This window comes from Aethalodelphis obliquidens, unplaced genomic scaffold (genome assembly GCF_003676395.1).
Source record: "Aethalodelphis obliquidens isolate GAN/ISIS:26980383/991018 unplaced genomic scaffold, ASM367639v1 scaffold66, whole genome shotgun sequence".
NCBI lineage: Eukaryota > Metazoa > Chordata > Mammalia > Artiodactyla > Delphinidae > Aethalodelphis > Aethalodelphis obliquidens.
In genome coordinates, this window is record NW_020838010.1 from 1530551 (window position 1) to 1549137 (window position 18587).

Here is an 18587-nt window from a genome sequence, read left to right on the forward strand (position 1 = left end):
AGAGAGAGAGAGAGAGAGAGAGAGAGAGAGAAACCTTCTGGTCTCATGGGAATATAGGAGGGGAGGCATCAGAGTTGGCCCTGTTTTTAAGTATGAGAATGGTATCAAGAAGCACACTAGCTCTGCAGTGAGTCAGGGAAGGGCCAAAGTTGACATCCTAGGTCAAGACTTGAAATTTAATATCCTTTGCCCTCAACCATCTTCCCTGGATCTAAAAATTAGAGATGGGGCTTTCAAAAATTTCTCAACTAGCTCCTATACTTAGGTAGTGCCATTTTATGATAGGGCAATGAGAAAGGAGAGGAGTGAGTTAAAACCTTTCTGTTTGAGGTCGAGGAGAGCTGTAAATTCCTTGAGAGAACAGGAGAGATCTCAGGTACCTGAAACCCCCAGGTATACCCAAACCTCTCTTCAGCCAGTACTTTCACCTCTTCCTCCACCCTGCCCTGGGCTAGAACTATAATGAAGTGATTTATTTGCACTTTAGCATCTGCCCCTCAGAGTATGAAATGGAGGAATGACCCAACAGAAAGATGGAAAGTGCAAGGCAGACGAAGGCTGGGGCAATCAATCAATCCTTCAGTCAATCTGTGGGGATCGGAGTTGTTTTCCTGGAGCCAGTTGGCTTTTTCAGAGTTCCAGGTCTTGACCTCTCCTTCGGGCTGAAGGTAATCATAAGTGACTTCCTGCCTTGGCCTTGCAAACTGAGAGGGGCTGCAGAATGTGCAGAGTAGCTTCTGCAGGTGGAGGGGGCAGGTAGAGTAGCCTGGGGGCCACTTTGTCCTGTGTGACCTCAACCGCCAGCCTCAGTCTTAGAGCTCCAAATAGAGCACTTCCAACAGTCGTATAATCACATTCCCACGCAAGATCCAGGATTCGTCCTGTTCAGGTTCCCAAGGCTGTTAGTTTGCTTCTTCCCAGAGGGCCTTCTCCAGGGAGTTTGGGGAACAAAGAAACCTAAGGGGACAAAATCACCTTTGATTCCTTTGAGGCCTGGGTTTCCTTTTGGACCTCGTTCTCCTCGGAGACCAGGCAACCCTGGCTCTGTGCTCTGTAGAGTTCCTGTCTCAAATGCTGGACCTTTAGGGGAAAAAAACATAAAAGATTGGCAACTTACAGGAGCCTGGGCTCATGTGACTCAGCATAGCAGCTCAGTCAGCAAGGGTCCTTGAGCGCCAACCACCAGAGCAGAGACACCCTTCCCCCAAAAAATCCAAGACAAGGACCCAAAGTCTGTAGCAAGTCCAAACCCTGTTGGCTCAATTCTCTCTACTACTACTACTTATAGGATGTCTACTATGTTCCAGGCACTGGACTAGACACTGGGGATATGGGAATAACCGAGGCAGCTTCAGCAACTCAGCAGTCCCCATGTCTATCCCAGGAAGTCCTCTTAGGACAAAAGAGGAGATGGGTACAAGCTGCAGTGGTCAGGGGTTGCAGGTTACAAAGAAACATGCGGGGCATATTTCTAGCCTTTTTCTTAGAATCTAGAATCTCATACTCAGGTAGATGACCTAAGGAGAATAAGCCCTGTGGAGGCTTTTAGCAGCCACTTTGAGGATCCAGGTTTGGTTTCCCATTTCTTGGACTCTCAGCCCGCCCCGCTGGAGCCCTGAGGACCAGGGAAAGCTTGAAAGAGCCAATGCTGCTCCTTCAGGAGCTGCAAGACCACAGGCCTAGGGGCCGAGAACAGTGAAGGGGGAAAGGGAATGACTACGAAGTCAGAAGGCATTAGGTAGTGTCTGATCATCGAGATGGCCCTCACTTGCCTATTCCTTGGTGAACACTCTGATCGCTGTGGTCCCTAACCTGTGAGATGCTCCCTCCCTCAAAAATCAGGACTGTTCTGCAACCTGGATCACACCTGGATCTCAAGACCAAAGAGAGAAACAAACGACTTACCGGGTAGGCCTGGTAGGCCTGGTAGGCCTGGCAAACCATCTCTGCCAGGGAGGCCAGCTGCCCCAGTTGTGGTGTGGCCGGGGTTTCCTTGGTCCCCCTTCAGGCCTGGAACTCCCTGGAGCCCTAGAGTACCGGGGCCACCTGGAAGGATAAGCCCACACAAAAATGCTCGTCACATCACCCTCCTCTTCAGGGGATTCCAATCAGTGCCGATGTTAGACACTAGCTCCGAGGGAGAATTTGGGAAAGCATTTGCCCTTCTCCTGCAGCTGAGTTAGAAGGGTCCCTAGGAATCAGCTAGCCTAACCTCTTGGGAAATGGAGGCCCAAAGGCGTACAGAAACATGGTCAGGGGTGCAGAACTTCTAAGTGGCACCTGAGAGGGAAACCTGGGTCTCCAGCCTCCCGTTTCTAGATTTTTTTCCACCTTGGTGCTGAGATCAGCTGTACCTCCTCCAAGGGGCCGTTTTAAAAGCACAGGTATCCTTACAGAGGCCCATCTCCAGAGAATTTAGAAACTGCTGTCTTTAAAAGTAATGTCTGAGGCTTTCTATTTGGAACATCACTGCCTCCCAGACGCTGGCATGCCCTTTCTCTGTTTACTACTATAGAGTGACATATGGGCGTGTTCCTCCAATGACTGTGTCAAGGATGTCTTCCACAGGGTCCTGGGTTAAGCACAGAGTGAAGGTCTGGGTACTAACTTTCGTCTGGGCTTCTGTTAGCTCCTTCCGGCAAGCATCAACTGGGATGGCACATAAACCGAAGGGTGACAGGGCTCTGGCAGGCCAACCCAGGCCCCCTCATGGATGGTCTGGGATTGCCTATCTAGCTATGGTACATTACTGAGGTCAAAGGAAAGCTGCTTACCCAGGCCCTATTCTCATATACATTGGCCTTGGGCTTGCAGCAGGGAGCCTACTGACTATAGTCTACCTTTCTTTTGACTGTGGCTGGGTATGTACCCAGACCAGAGTATAGAAGGGGATGCTGAGCACCAGAGTGGAGATCTGTGCATGGGGTGGGTTAGTTTGTTTTACCTGGTAAAGCTGGTAATCCAGGGGCACCAGGAGGGCCAGGCAGGCCCTGGATGCCTTCATCTCCTTTAAGGCCTGGGAGGCCTGGCATACCGGGGTCTCCAGGATAACCTGGCATTGCAACAACAACAAAAAAAGCAGTAAGCAAACCGAAGGGAGGCCCACAAATGCCACAAAATGCCTCAAAAGAGTTGCAAGGAGATGTCCTCAGGTTAGAAGCACCTTTCTTGCCCTTCACAGGTCTCCCAGATGCTAATGCTCTCATGTGATAATGGGCCTATTTGAGCTAACGCTCTCCTACTGCTCAGTACTGGTCTGGCCAGGGCTTACCTTCCATGGTAAGATGTGATAAGTACTAGGAAGGTTCTTCTACTACTAGTAATCTTTTGTCATGCCTCAAATCTCTGCCGTTTGGGTTAAGGTGTCGAAGCCTACTCTTCATGTTATACACAGGTTTCTTGAGCGTGGAACACAGGAAGCCACTGTCAACCATTAACACCTCAGCTTTAATGAGTTTACCAGACAGGGCACAGGCCTGAGAGGATGTGAGAAGGAAGTTAGGAGACCCAGATGGAAGAGGCACTATAGGAGAAGCCTTTGGTCAAGCGAGAAGTAGCTGGAGACACTGACATCTAGATCTCTAGAGAAGGCGAAGGGAAGAGTTGGGCACACACAGTAACTAGAACAAGGAGAGGTGAAGGCAAACTTCCAAAGTGTCACACTATTGAGGGCTGTCCTAACCGAAAGATACTTGCTCCCCTAACCAAAGATACTTTTCCACTTCCTGTGAAATTGTCAAGCTCGAGCATGCGTGGGATCACGTACATGAGACCCTGTGTGTCCCAGAGTATCAGGCTGAAGTTAGCCTAGCTGGGAGGGTATGAATCCTTCCCTAAGCATCACTAGGAGAACCATTTTTAGCAAATCCAGACCCAGGCCAACGCAAATCCTAGTCTCGGTGGACCCAACACAAACATGGAGTATGGGGCTTGGCTTCTTTGCCTAAGACATTGGAGTTAGATTCATTTCCCAAGTTTAGGATCCACGAGTGGCCCTTGTGGGGATTGGGTTTAGCAGCAATCCAGTGGCTGACAAAGTATCCTCTTAGCAATTACAGGGGATATAGAAGTCAACTTCCTATCTTTTTTTTTTTCCCACTCCAATCCATGAAAAGTTGCACCTGAGATCACAGCACCATCTGTATCGATGAAAACATCTGGGCCTGGCAGGCCAATGTCACCCTTTTCACCCTGCAAAGATTAAATACATTAAACACAAATATTTCTGTGACCTCATCACATAAGATTTATGTTCCCTCAAAACCATTCCCTGGGACAATGGAAGGTTCCTCCTTCTGTAACCCCCGATTTCCAGGGCCAAACAATCCATAGGTTAACTTCAAAGTCCAATAAATTTAAGATGAAGGTGACACAAGGCAGCCCAGAGGCCTGACACTCAACTGAGAACCTGTCAAGGACAAGGGATCCCAATTTTATCTTGCAACCTGACTCCGAGACAATCTGCTTCTGGGCCTGGGAAACATATCGCAGGAATAGAAAATATGGCTACACCCAAGAGGTGCTAAGGAGGGAACAGAGTTTTAACTTTTTTCGTTGCAGAGCACAGGCTCCGGACGCGCAGGCTCAGCGGCCATGGCTCATGGGCCCAGCCACTCCGCGGCATGTGGGATCTTCCCGGACTGGGGCACGAACCCGTGTTCCCTGCATCGGCAGGTGGACTCTCAACCACTGCGCCACCAGGGAAACCCGAGTTTTAACTTTTATTTCCCACTTTCAGCAGGCTTGGGACTCTGCTACTGTCACGGCCCTTGTTAGTGGGTGATGTCAGGCAGAGGAAGTCAAAAGAGTCCTAATTCTCTCAAAAGGGAGACTCAGGTACCAGAATCAGACAGAGTGGCACATCCAGGCTTGGGAGGTAGGCGCTGTCTGTCCCAGGTGCAGGCAATAAGGGGATGCATTGCTTGAGAGAATTTAAAAACGATAACAAAACCCAAAAGTTGGCAATTCTAAACAATGTCAATAATAAAATATTTCTCCTTGTAGGGATGGATTTGCTTGTACGCATTTCGTGTGAAAAGGGTGACATCTAAAATGTCAAAATACTAAAAAATACTCCATTTCATCATATAGGCATTTGCTATGATCTGAATGTTTGTGTCTCCCAAAAATTCACGTTGAAAACCTAATGCCCAAGGTGATGACGATATTAGGAGCTGAGGTCTTTGGGAGGTGATTAGGTCATGAGGGCAGAGCTCCCACCATTGTTAGTGCCCTTATAAAAGAGGCCCAAGAGAGCTAGCCTGCCCCTTCCACCATGTGAGGACACAGCAAGAAGTAGGCAGTTTGTAAGCCGGAGGAGGATCTTCACCAGAACCTAACCATACTGGCCCCCTGATCTCAGACTTCCAGCCTCCAGAACTATGAGAAATAAATTTCTCTTTTTTATAAGCTACCCAGTCTGTGATATTTTGTGATAGCAGCCCAAATGGACTAAATAGCATTTATACTAATTCTTCACCCTTCCATCTCCTCAATCCTGGATTTTCACTTCCTAAAAACATTACCTTAATTCCTGGGAATCCATTAAGCCCGGGGAAACCTGAAGACCCCTTCTTGCCCTGTGACAGAAACATAGTTACAAGTGAATTGAATGTCTAAGAGCACAAGAGGGGCTGGTTTTTGGATTAGGCCAGGGCAAATGGCACAGGGATTTTGGCCGGCATTCCAGGATATATATGGATCATACCTGACTCTGGAAGCCGTAAAATGTTCCAGAAGGCAATATGGCGCTTAGGTAGCCAACTTGCATGTTAGGAGGTACAAGGGCCACAAGGCTAGAGACGAATACAAGCAGGCTGGCTTTGCTAGGCCCTGATAACATGTTAAAGGAGTACTACTTCATCATAGGACTGAACACTGGACACTCATCTTCTTGGGTAAAAACAAAAGAAGTGAGTGGCTGAGATTCTATCAAACAAAGAGAGGCGGACAATTTGAATTGTAAGCAGTGTTTCCCTTTGCATTGATGGTCATGTTAAGTAAAGCAAGAGGGCCTTCTGATTTGGATTTTATACACTGAGGCTTTAATGATATTAACCAAAATACCTGACTCCCTGGAGGGCCTTGGACTCCTTCTAAACCCGTGGGACCCTGTAAAGAGAATAGAGGTACCTTAGAAAGATTAATAGCCCATACTAGACAAAGCAACTAGACTTACATAACAAAGCTCTCCAACTGAGATCAGGATTTAGCAGCTCCTAAAACCAGGTAAGAGAATGTTCCTAGACGTGCCTTAATGACTTCTTTCTAAGCACTAATCCATCAGGCTGAATAGGCACACAGGGAAATTTTAAAGAGCTAAATAAATGGAAACATTTTAAGTACTATGTGGAATTGGGTAGAAGGGCTGGGTGGTATTATACTTAGTCTGCATTAGTTCCAAGTCATGAGATTTTTAAATAGATTGTGGGAGGGCCTCTTGTCTCTCTCCCCCAGTGCATTTTTTGTTGGTGATTTTGTGTTTTCAAGACAGGGGAGTAGAGGAAAGTGGAGAAAGAAATGGCAGGGTAATGGATGAACATTGCAGAATACTCAAAAGACTCTTGACAAACTTCATGACCAAGCTAAAAAGACAATTAATTCTCTGAAGTGTTGCTTCTTTAAGGCTAAGGTTGGCCAATTACTAACAACGTAAAACCTAAGTGCCTGAAGCTAGGAATCAGAGAGGCTAACAGTTATTTCTCCACTTGAAGTGAGATTATTATTGGAAACTGTTGACTCCAAACATTACTCACTATGTTCTAGAACTTCCCAGGTTTGTTTCTGTCCTATAAAAATTGCACTTGGTCCTCTTTCTTCCATTCCTGCAAACTGCCCCTACCCCACCTTCCCTCAGGATAGAATGGAATGAAAGTAAGACATGTCATTCTTTAGCCCAGAAGATAATTATAGTTGAGGACAAGGAGAGTAAACGGGCTGAGGAACCACCTGGTGTAGGGAGTACAGTAAGTCCCCTACATGCGAACGAGTTCCATTCCAAGAGTGCATTTGTAAGTCCAGCTTGTTCCTAAGTCCAACAAAGTTAGCCTAGATACCCAACTAACACAGTTGGCTATATAGTACTGTACTGTAATAGGTTTATAATACGTTTGCATCTTTGAAAGGTTCACAACTTGAAGGTTCGTATGTAGGGGACTTACTGTACCTCATTCCTTATTCAAAGGAGCCACTAAGTCAAGGGAATGTGGCAGAAGGGAGAGGAAGAGGTCTTAGGGACCTGCCCGAGGGTTGAGAAAGAGAAACAAGAGAAGCTTAGGAGGCCATCAAGTTACATAACAGAGATGCAAACGGAAAACAAAAGGGACCGGGTGACTTGACAGATCCAGGCAAGCAAAATTCCAGGTTCGTACCCTAGGTCCCGGCAAACCAGGGATTCCCTTTTCTCCTTTTTCTCCAGCAATTCCAAAACCCTAAAGGAAAAAGAGACCACAGATTATAACATTCATTTCCTCACAGGTCTCCTGGCTCCATCCAAAGCAAGGTGGTAATTTCCAATCAGCTCCACTGTCCCACTGGGGAAGCTCAACCATGCTGAGCGTCTCGTCACCGCCTGAGAAACACATAGGCCTTGAAGATAATTTGAACCATTCATTAAAGGCTTCTTTTTGGTTCTAGAAGTAATGTCTTCTCCCCAGAAAACTATTACAAGTATTTATGGAAACACGAACTAACAGCATAGAAATAATGACAGATCTAACCTCATTGATTTTACAGATGCGGAAACTAACACTCAGAAGGGCCAAGCATCTTGCATGGGTTAGAGAGTCAATGAGACAGTCAGGGCGTTAGCTTCCATTCCAGGGCCCTTTCCAAGAGAACAGGCTGCTTCCCACCATCTAGGAGCTTGGGTCAAAGATGACCCACAAATGGAGAATTGTGTTAATCCTTGGGGATCGATGCTAGAAGAGCTTTTGCCCTTTGGAGACATGATGACTGCAACATCCTCTTCAGTGGGAAGGAGTGTTTCTATCTAGGCGTGATCTAGAACTGTGCGGGCTTTAGGAACACTCTCAAAGGGACTGCAAGATGGTCACCAACCCCTCTTGTCCTGCTCACAGAAGGTGAGGGCTTGCAGCCACGGACATGACTTGGGGATTCTCTAGGAATAAGCAGAAATCCAAAAAGCGAGTGAATGAGAGAGCTTCCTCCCCTCTGGGTCCAGGGCAAGCACATTCTGGGCCCCCGAGATACAGAAGAATTCATTACCAGAGTGGATAAAGTCTTTCATGGCAAATGTAATCGAGGTCACTTTGTCGCTACTGTTTAAAATGGGACTTCCTGGAGCACGGATGTTGGCAGATAGCATTTAGGCCTATTATGAGAGTAAAGGAGGCAGTGAAGTTCTCTCAAATGTGAGCTTGTGAAAGACACTAGATGTTACGGCACACCTCCTGTTGTCCTCTTGATGTGACCTGGCTCAGCTAATTGTCAAAGCACTGCTCCAATCCCATTTGTAGTTTTTTTTTCTTCCTCTTTCATACTCAGAGCATTCCCGTGGGTACAGTTGGCTGAATAGCCCTTAGTTTTCTAGGCCCAAGTTTTTACTTTCTTTTGTTTTTAAAACGTGAGTTGTTTTTACTGTTGTTGTTGTTGAGGAGGGCAGTGTACGTCTGTGAAGGGTCCAACTCAAAGCAGCCTTTGGCTCCTACTTGCCTTCCCTCTTTTCTACATCCACAGTTAGGAGTCAAATTGCTCAGACCTCATGCTGAATAGGGTTTCTGTTTGAAAGGCCTGTGTGTCAAACTGAATGCAAACTTAGTTCTGCAGCTCAAATTGGAAACCGAGGCATGCTGCCCCCTGGTGGCATGTATCTATTGGCGGCTGAAGTCAAACACTTCACGGAGCCTTCCCTGGCCTGTGCACAGAAGCTACGGCAGCCCACGCTGCCCCAAACTCTTCAAGCACTAAGCCAGGTTCCAGATGAAAGTCTGTGAGAGGTCTGTATCACATTCACTTCTGTCTCCTCCAAGGCATGTTACTGTAGCCTGACACATACAAGGTGGTCCAATACATACTTGTTGAATTAAATGGAACAGTGACCAAGGGAAAAAACTGTTCAAAAGTGTGAGGAAAAGAATGTCCAGGTACCATCTCACAGCCTCCACCTATCTTTACCACAGTTGTAAAGACAAGGGGCCCTTGTCCTTCTTCTCCGGAAAGCAGAAAGAGCCTCTGGACGCTTGCTTTCTCAGAGAGAGGGTGTGAGAGATTGAGCTACAAGGTGAGCAAAAAAACATATACGAAGTTTAAAAAGGAAAAAAAATGTTAAAAAGCAATTTGTGTGTCAGGGTTAGAGCCAATAAAACATAAATGACTTGGCAAGATATTGGGCTGTAGGCTCAGCTTGTCTCCCAGCACAGGGAGGCCCTATACGAGGCCCTGCTGAACAAGCTGTTCTAGCAAGATGTCTTGGGCCCCGGCCCCGGCCCAGTCAGTCGCCATCATGAGCTGATCAGCACCCACTGCTCCCTTACCCCTTCTCACCCACGGTCAGGAACGCCTCCTCAGAGCCTAGCTTAGCTGTTTACAGGCCTGCTCTCTAGGGCCCTGGTCTCCTGGTATTTTGGGTTCATGGATGTTAGTGGCTCTGCAAAAACTCAACTTCAGTCACGTGGCTGGGAGTCAGGGTGGACAGCAGGGTGAAGAGGGGGGTGTGAGAAAAAGGCAAGCTGCAGACAGTAGGCTGGAACCAGGGGGCGTCAGGCCCCGCTGTGGAGTGAAAGACACTCTGGCCCTGGGTCCTCAGAGGCCTGCTGGCCCGAGAGGCAGGCTGCCAGCACGGTGGTCACCCTCTCCGCCTGAGCTCCTCGCCCGGCCCCAGTGAGGGCGGTGGAGAGGGGCGAGGCCCACCTGCACAAGGAGGGCAGGAAGGCAGGAGGCAGGCTGAAGCCTGAAAAGGGGGACGGAGGCCGTGGGGGAGGGGCGGGGAATGAGCATACTGTGGGGTCACATTTTGGAGGCTAAACTGCAGCGATCGGTTTGGCTTGGCACTGCAAGGGCGACTTGAGAGGTTAGGAAAGTCAGTCTCCTTGTCAACTCTGACCCTGTCACACTGCTGCTACTGCCCCTCAGGGCACCGGGTTGCGGTGGGGGTGGGGGTGGGGCGGAGGGGAGGGCTTAGCTTAAGTCTGTCAAGATGGGGCTCCTCCTCCAAAGGACCTACCTGAAGTGCCTGGAAAGCCTGGTGCTCAGCAGAAAGAGAACTCCCGCCTGTCCAGTAGTTGCCTCAGATCCACTCAATAGGTACCTCAGGATTCACCGCTTTCTTCCCTTCTCTCTCCCATCATCTGCCATGTTGCCTTACCCTGCATTTGCTGGTGCCTTGGAGGGCACAGAGGTATGTGACTCTCTCTGACAATCTCCACGGGAGCATCTGTGGCCTACACATGAGTGTGCTGCTGGGACAATGTCATGAAATGTGTGAAGCTGGGGCTGAGCCAGAAAAGCAAGGATGCTGGGTCACTGCAGAAGGGGCAAGGGAAAGAAAGTGAGGTCTAAATCTCTCAGGTTGGCCACTTGTCAGCAGCTCCTGCAAAGATCTGGGCTAGGATGGAAAGAAAACAAATGGTTGAAGGGAACATTTCAGATTCCCCAGAGATTTCCACCCTCAGCGCTGCCTTGTTTCTCAGTGAGTGTGGATAATTGAAAGCCAACGTGAGGGCTTTGGATTTGAGAAGTGTGTTTCCTCTGAAAAGCCCAGAGCATCTCAAACACGTCACCACCTTTCTTCTTACAACTATTCTGGCAGAAGTCACAGAAGTTACCTATAGATGTTCCCATTAAGCAGATAGAGATATTAGCAGCAAAGGAGTTATAGGATTTGGCCAGGGTTGCATGTGGAATCCACACCAAAGTGGCCTGAGAACTCTGGTTTCTTGATTCCCACTCTCTGAAAAGATGCTGTACCATATAAAGGAAGCTTTTTTTTCCACCTTGGATGTCTTTACAATCAACTGGGGTTTCTATTTGTCAGGGCACACTGTGAAACACTGGAAATGCTGAGCTTGAAACGGTATTGCAGTTTACCACTGTGCATTGCTGTCAGTCAGTGTGTCTTTCTTTCACAGGGCAAAAGGGAACGGGTGAAATTGCAGAAGGGGAAATCCTCTGACGTAGAACAGGGAAGGGAATGGTAAGGAGGGAGGGAGCGTGAGCCAGTGAACTGCAAAGCACCAGAGATCACGCAATCCACAACCACCATGACAAGAATGAACTGAACAGTAGGGGGCAGTATGGTATGAGGAAAAAGCCTGGAGTTGGCTAGTATTCAAGAAAACTGAATTTCAGCCTCAGCTCTGCTAATAACTTGCTGAGTGGCTCTGGACAAGCCTCTTTACCCGTTCAGGCCATGGTTTCCTCATCCGTCAGGGATATAAACCCAGCCCACCTTGCTTACATCATAGGGATGATAAGAGGTGACTAGAATTTATGTGAAATGCTCACAAAGAAAGGTGCAGGCTTTCTTCCCCAGCCCACTTGCAAAGTACTCTATGTCTGTGCTGTCCAATCGAAAGATAATGTGAACTACTATGTTATTTTAAATTTTCTAGTAGTTTCATTAAAAAAGTAAAACAAATAGGTGAGGTTAATTTAACAACATTTTATTTAACCAAACACATCATAAATATTGTCATTTCAACACCGACGTAAAAATTGTTAATGAGATAATTTAGATTATTTTCCTCACACCTAGGTTTGGAAATCTGGTGTGTATTTTACACTTACAGCACATCTCATCTCAGACTAGCCACATTTCAAAGGATTGGTAGCTGTTATGTGGCTAGTGGTTATAATATTGGACAACACAGATTTATACTTTGTAAAGAAATCTGATGAACATTGTGAGTTGGGCCTCAAAACAGTAGATATGACCATTGCCACGTGACATATATACAGAGAGGTTCAGATACTTGAAGGCCCAGAGCTGGGGCTGAGGCTGAAGTCCAGGTGTCCTGTCTCCAACATGAATATTCTTTCCCTTTATGATTCATTAGATACTGAGCTGATTAAAATCAAGGCCATTGAATAGATGGTTCTCTGTTGGCCCCGTGTCTCTACGGAGTAGTAGGGATCACTGTGGAAGTAATCTGTGCCAGTGGCTCTACTGGCTGTGTTTTCCGGCCACCTGGAGAGACCCAAAGTGTTTCAAAGAACTGCAGGGAAGCACCGGAGTCATCTCTCCCCACTTTGCCAGCAAGCCGGGGGCAGGCCTAGTCATCTTTGATTCATCCATTTCCCTCCTGACCCCTACACCCAATCCATGGAAATCTCATCAGCTCCTTCAAAACATATCTTGTAGTTTAAGAGACATATCAACCAAACGTAATCTGTGAGCGTCATTTGGATTCTGATTCAAAACCAGGTAATTATAAAAAAATATATTTATGAGACAATCATAAACCCGAATTCTGACTTAACAGATATTGTCATTTCTGATAATTAATTAGTGGTGATGAAATCATCATTATGTTTTTAAAAAGTCCTTATCTCTTAGAAATACTGAGGTATTTGTAATGAAATGCTACATCTGTGTTGGCTTCAGATTGGCCGTGAGTTGCTAATTATTGACGCTAGGTGATGGGTACACAGGGGGACCATTACGCCACTCTCCCTACTTTGTATGTGTTTGAAATATTCTGTAACAAAAATTTAAAACTTTTTACATTTTGAATCCATGTACTTCTCTCCATTTCCACTGCCATCATCCTAGTCCAAGCCACCACCATTCCTCACCGGGATTGTTGCAGTAGCCTCTGTTTGCTGCCTTCCCCTCCCCCCATCCTCCATAACCCAGCCCCCCAACTCCCACTACCACCAGAGAGATCTTAAAAATACAAGTCAGGGCCTTCCAATGGCTTCCCATTACATTTAACATAAAAGCCACATTTGACCTACAAAGGTCTCCATGATATGGTTCCTGCCTCTCTGCCTGGTTCTTGGCCTTGCTCACTCTTCTCCACCCGCTCACCTTCTTGCTGTTCCTCTAAAGCACTGAGCTTGTTCCAACCTCAGGGTGTTGACACTTATGGTTCCCTTGGCCAGAAACACTCTTCCCGACCTTCCACATGACTCGCTCCCTCATAATAAGCGATCCCTCAGAGAGGCCCTTCTTGACCACTCTGTCCAAAGGTGCCCATCCCATTACTCATCCACACTCCAACACTTTTACCCTTTTTTTGTCTTCTGTGTATCACTTACCAATATATGAACTTGTTCTCCTTCATTTGTTTACTTGTTGATTCTCTCCCCTCCCTCATCGCCCCCAATTAGAATGTACTTTCCTCAAGGACAGGGACTTTTCCTTATCTGACTGTTAGTTGCTGTTGCAGCCTTAGAGTCCAACAGAAGGCCTGGCAACTAGGGGCCCTCAAAAAGTATTTGTTGGGTGAAAGAATCTAAGATACAAGGGCACATAGGAAAGTGAAAATAGGATCACTAACAGTAACTACCATTTACTCAACAATTGATACATGCCAGGCATTTATTAAGCCCTTTTCATGCATATTATCTCATTTAATTCTCATAAGCACCCCATTATTATCCCTTTTTTGGTAGGTTAGGAAACTGAGGCTCAGAAAAGTTAAGAAACCTGTCCAAGGTTACACAGCTGGAAACTGCTGAAATCAGAAGTCAAGCCTAGGTCTGTTTTAACTCTAGAGCTTAAGATTATAACCTCTAAGCTATATAGTCTCATAAAGAACCTCATGTCCCCATGGGTTTGAGAAACAAGACATTTCCTTAAATGCCTTCTAACAATGAAGATGGTGAAATTCTCTACAATAACCATAGGAAGGAGGTCCTCCTGTTAGCTTTCTATTGGTATAGCTTTTGTCCAATCAGATCCTTGAATACATGTTGACCAAATAGGAAGACTTACCGGGAGACCTGGAGGACCACTTATTCCTGGAAAGCCCTGAAGCCCTGGTTCACCCTGGAAAATCAACCAAAGCTTAGTGAGTAGCAGCAGGAAGCAGTGAACATTAAGGAGATAGTTCCCTTGAGTTACTTGGGCTGGGCAGTGGGAAACCATAGGGTATCCCAATTGGGACACCAGAGGCTGGTGCAGATTGCCTAGTCTCCACAACTAGTAACTACACCAGGATGTCTTAGTTTACGGAGCCCTTAGTAGTGTGGAAAGGACCAAAGTCCATGACAGGCAAAGAAAACTATCCAAAACAGAGTCTCAAATGCTCAGGCTAATTGGGAGATAGAAAAGATGATCATCTGCTTTCTTTCTAGCGGAAGAAGCTGTTCAGTGCGATTTCCTCTAGCAAATTACTGGCTGCAAAGACACCAATGGTTTTGGGAAAAGAGTAACAATTACAGTTTGCAAAGGGAAACATAATACTCTAATCTCTTTCCTTGATATGCTAATTTATCTATAAGTGCCATGAAAGGGCTCCCTAAGGTTTGGGAATGATTAGGGAGGCAGGCAATTTTTCATATGCTCCCAAACTGTTCCCAACTCAATAATTACTTCCTGTAAACCTGGAGAAGGCCTGGAGCTGTTGCTTCCACAAAGACAGAATTAAAGAAATGGGACTAAACACCTTCCCCTGCCTGGGTCCCTTGACCACAGGTGCAGGATCACAAAACTTAAGGAATCCCCAGGAAGGAAGGGAAGTCAGGTTATTGAAAGATATCTGCACACCTTAACAGCAAACAGTCATTCAAATACAACCACGTGTACATTCATATCAAAATACAGATTATAAAATATCTCGGTTAAACAGGTCTACAGCTTCAGCCTTGGTAGTTCAGATCAGGCAAATTAGGGCATCTACTGCCACTTGGTGACAGTATACACTATTTGCAGGGTCATCTTCTGAGGGCAAATAGTTTCTTTAAACAGGTAACTTGAAAGCAACCATTATACCCTATTGCTCTGTCACAGTGCTTTGGGGACAACATAAGTATTGACAGGGTTGGTAGTTAGGAGGAAAAAAACCCAACTATTCAATGTTTGTTTTAAGTTATTCAGCATTTTGATAACTGAATCTGCAAAACAAACACAGAAAATAGCACTTGAACGAACATTCAGAAACCCAGTTAAGCTCATATCCATATTACACAGAACCCTCTATCCTTCCAGTATACTCTGGTTATTAGAGTTGAACTCTGGTATTAATAGTATTATTATTATTATTATCTGGTATTATTAGTATTATCTGGTATTAACTTCTTGTTCTCAAATGTTCACTACCTTGGATCCTTTCTTCCCTTTGGGAAATCCCATGAATTCCAGTTCCCCAGTGGATGGTGGGGGTCCTGCAGGGCCAGGCAGGCCAACATCCCCCTGTAAGATCAAAGGAAACATTAAGCAAGGCAGACACCACACAGATATTTCTCCGGAGGGTAGGTTTGTCCTCAGGATGTAATTCACAAATCATCTGTCCATGACTTTAGCCTCTTCACCCTCACCCTTGCATCAATGAGGAAACAAAGCTACCAGTCTCAAGGGGTGAAAAGAATTATAAGCCTGACCAGATGCATTTTGTACCAGCACTGCAGAGGGAGGAAACAAGATGGATGAAAGTAAATGGCAGGTTCACGGTTGCCATGGTCATGCATGAAAGGGTGTTTAGAAGAAAGCAAAGAAGGATTTGAGCAAGGTAAATGGCTACCTCTTGGCAATAGTGATCAGACTCTAATTGGTCCAATCGTTGCCAAGAGCACAAGCAGAGGCAGTGAAGTCCGTGTTGGAACACTGAAGACTGGATTTGCTCCTTGAAGACAGTGCAGTCTACAAGAGGCAGCCACCAAGGATGGGGAGGGCAAGCTCCCAGTCTCCCTTAAGGCTCCTAAGTCACTATACAGTTTGTATAGAGGGAAATAGGAGAATGAGGGAAGGGAAATAAAAGGGAATGATGAGAGAGGGTTAAGAAGGAGAGATAGAAGAGATAGAGGAGGAGGAGGAGGAGGAAGGATGGAGAGAAGAGAAGCAGAGAAAAGGAAAGAGAAGGTGACACAATATAATACAAATCAGCAGGGAAACACCCAGGTGGAAGGAAGAGAAAATATATCTCAAGAGCGTATGTTTGTAAGACATGTACATTTCACAGGTAGGAAGCAGGAAGACTACAATATTTTGAAGGAAAAAGACTACAGTAGCCTAGGCGTGCACATGCAGCCCTATCACAAGCAGGCATATGTGTGCAGCTAGACACATTTCTAGGAGCACATGGACTACAGAGCGTATGTTCCAAAATTTACTTACCTTGACTCCTTTCTCTCCTTGGAAACCTAACCCCATATTCCCCTGAGGCACAGGGGTGTAGGGAGGAAAAACAAAATCAATTACTAAACAACCTCCAGGAACTTAAATTGGAATGCAGTCTTTTTTACCAGAAAGTATGTTTAACCAGACCAGAATATCTCTGGGGAAACTAGAGTACTTAGCGGTAGGAGGTCAAATGCCCCAAGACAAAGTATACTTACATCAGGACCAGGGAAACCAGGGGGGCCTGGAGGACCCTAGATTTAAAATGAAAGGAAAGAGCGCTTTTTAGTTTCAGCCCCGAAGAATCTAGGCATGTTGAGAGTCACTGAAGATAAGTCCCCCACCCCCTTGGTGTGGTCTGGCTTTGGTGTAGCAGATTCTAGCTCCTTCTCCCTGGGTTCCTTTTTTTAAAATCGCCTTTGAAATTTCCCCAGTTGACCTGATAACCACATTCATGCTAAGGTAGTGAAGACTTCATGTGTCATTTTCCCCATTAGGCCAGCACTTTTTAAATGATGACTTTTGGTGAAAGTAAAGCAAACTAATCAGTGGTGGTGGGATTTCACACATTGGAGAGAGAACAATCTGGGGATGTGGATTTCCCAGAACCACACAGATGACTGGCTATGCTCTTCCTATAGCCAGTGATGGGAAATACGTAGGTGGGAAGAGCTCTCCAAGGTGAAGGATTGAGAAAGATTTTGAAGCTGCCTCTGTGCTCAGGGTGGGTGATAATGGTGTGATTAATTAGCAATGTCTGTCGTGGGTAAGGGGAGTGGAAGGTCACAATAAATGTGCCGGGTATTAGCCATCCTTGGGCTATACTTTAGGTTGAGCTAGACTAGGAGGCTTTGGAGGCACAGAGTGGATGGTCAGAGAGACTCTGGTAAAAGAAGATAACAAATAGCTCCTTACAAGAGCATGCTTCACTTTAACCTCCTAGAATGGAAGTTGCCTTTCTCTGCTAGGAGGGCCTACATTTTATGGGCTTACATTTACTTCACGACCTGGTAGGGAAAGCATTCACATGAATGCTGTGAACACGTGGTAGATTTAGCTGGTTCTTACTTGCAATCCTGGTGGTCCTATGGGTCCCACAGCTCCTGGAGATCCGGGTGCTCCTTGTGGGCCCTAGAGAGGCATGTTTTTATCAAGGTCAAAAAAGTATGGCAGTTTCTCAAAAAAAATATATCCACAAGAATTGCACAAGAATGTTCATAGCAACTTTATTCATGAGAGTTAAAAACTGAGAAAACACGATGGCCCAAAACCTATGGGATGCAGCAAAAGCAGTTCTAAGAGGGAAGTTTATAGCAATACAATCCTACCTCAAGAAACAAGAAAAAATCTCAAATAAACAATCTAACCTTACACCTAAAGGAACTAGAGAAAGAAGAACAAACAAAACCCAAAGTTAGCAGAAGGAAAGAAATCATAAAGATCAGAGCAGAAATAAATGAAATAGAAACAAAGGAAACAATAGCATAGATCAGTAAAACTAAAAGCTGGTTCTTTGAGAAGATAAACAAAGTTGATAAACCATTAGCCAGACTCATCAAGAAAAAGAGGGAGAGGACTCAAATCAACCAAATTAGAAATGAAAAAGGAGAAGTAACAACTGACACTGCAGAAATACAAAGGATCACGCGAGATTACTACAAGCAACTATACGCCAATAAAATGGACAACCTGGAAGAAATGCACAACCTGCCAAGACTGAATCAGGAAGAAATAGAAAATGTATATATCTGTATCTATCTTAGATGTGTATGCACCTATTAGCAGAGCTTCAAAATACATGAAGCAAAGACTGATGGAACTGTAAGGAGAAATAGATTAAAAAATCAGTGAGGACAAAGAAGATCCATTAGGTCTGTTTATATTTTGTTTAGTTGTTCTATTAATTACTGAGGGAGGGATGAAATAGATAACTTCATGATTCTAGATGGAGATTTTAACATCTATACTCGCCCCAACCAGCTGAATACATAGTCTCTTCAAGTACATATGGAACATTCACCAAGATAGTTCCATAGGTTGGGCCATAAAATAAAACTGAACAAATATAAAAGCATTGAAATCATCCAGAATATGCTCTCTAACTGCAATAAAATCAAACTAGAAATCAATAATATAAAGATATCTGGAAAGTCACAAATTTGGGGAAATTAAACGCCACAAGTCTCCATGGGTCAAAGAAAAAATCCGAAGGGAAACTAGAAAATATTTTGAAATGAATGATGACAATATTGAAAGCAAGAGAACGAAATCTGAAGAGAAAGATGGTATGGGAAAATGCATGGCCCTGTTAAAGCTGGGGAGCAGGAATAAGGTGATATGTGCTTAG

The 18587-nt window shown here is 45.4% G+C and overlaps 1 protein-coding gene across 3 annotated transcripts in view; it reads right to left on the reverse strand.

Annotated features, from left to right (window-relative positions):
* The window catches only part of COL4A6 (collagen type IV alpha 6 chain), a 285573-nt gene that overhangs the window by 37449 nt on the left and 229537 nt on the right, over nt 1-18587 (reverse strand). For 2 of the 3 annotated variants that reach the window (XM_027089500.1, XM_027089499.1), the window contains exons 9-20: nt 17309-17371; nt 16459-16494; nt 16238-16279; nt 15224-15316; nt 13898-13951; nt 7371-7430; nt 6067-6111; nt 5526-5579; nt 4122-4191; nt 2945-3052; nt 1906-2046; nt 976-1080 (exon numbers count right to left, since the gene is read on the reverse strand). In XM_027089500.1, the coding sequence (XP_026945301.1) occupies nt 976-1080; nt 1906-2046; nt 2945-3052; nt 4122-4191; nt 5526-5579; nt 6067-6111; nt 7371-7430; nt 13898-13951; nt 15224-15316; nt 16238-16279; nt 16459-16494; nt 17309-17371 (871 nt within the window). The remainder of the gene's footprint in view (nt 1-975; nt 1081-1905; nt 2047-2944; nt 3053-4121; nt 4192-5525; nt 5580-6066; nt 6112-7370; nt 7431-13897; nt 13952-15223; nt 15317-16237; nt 16280-16458; nt 16495-17308; nt 17372-18587) is intronic. The other variant, XM_027089501.1, reaches the window with a different exon arrangement.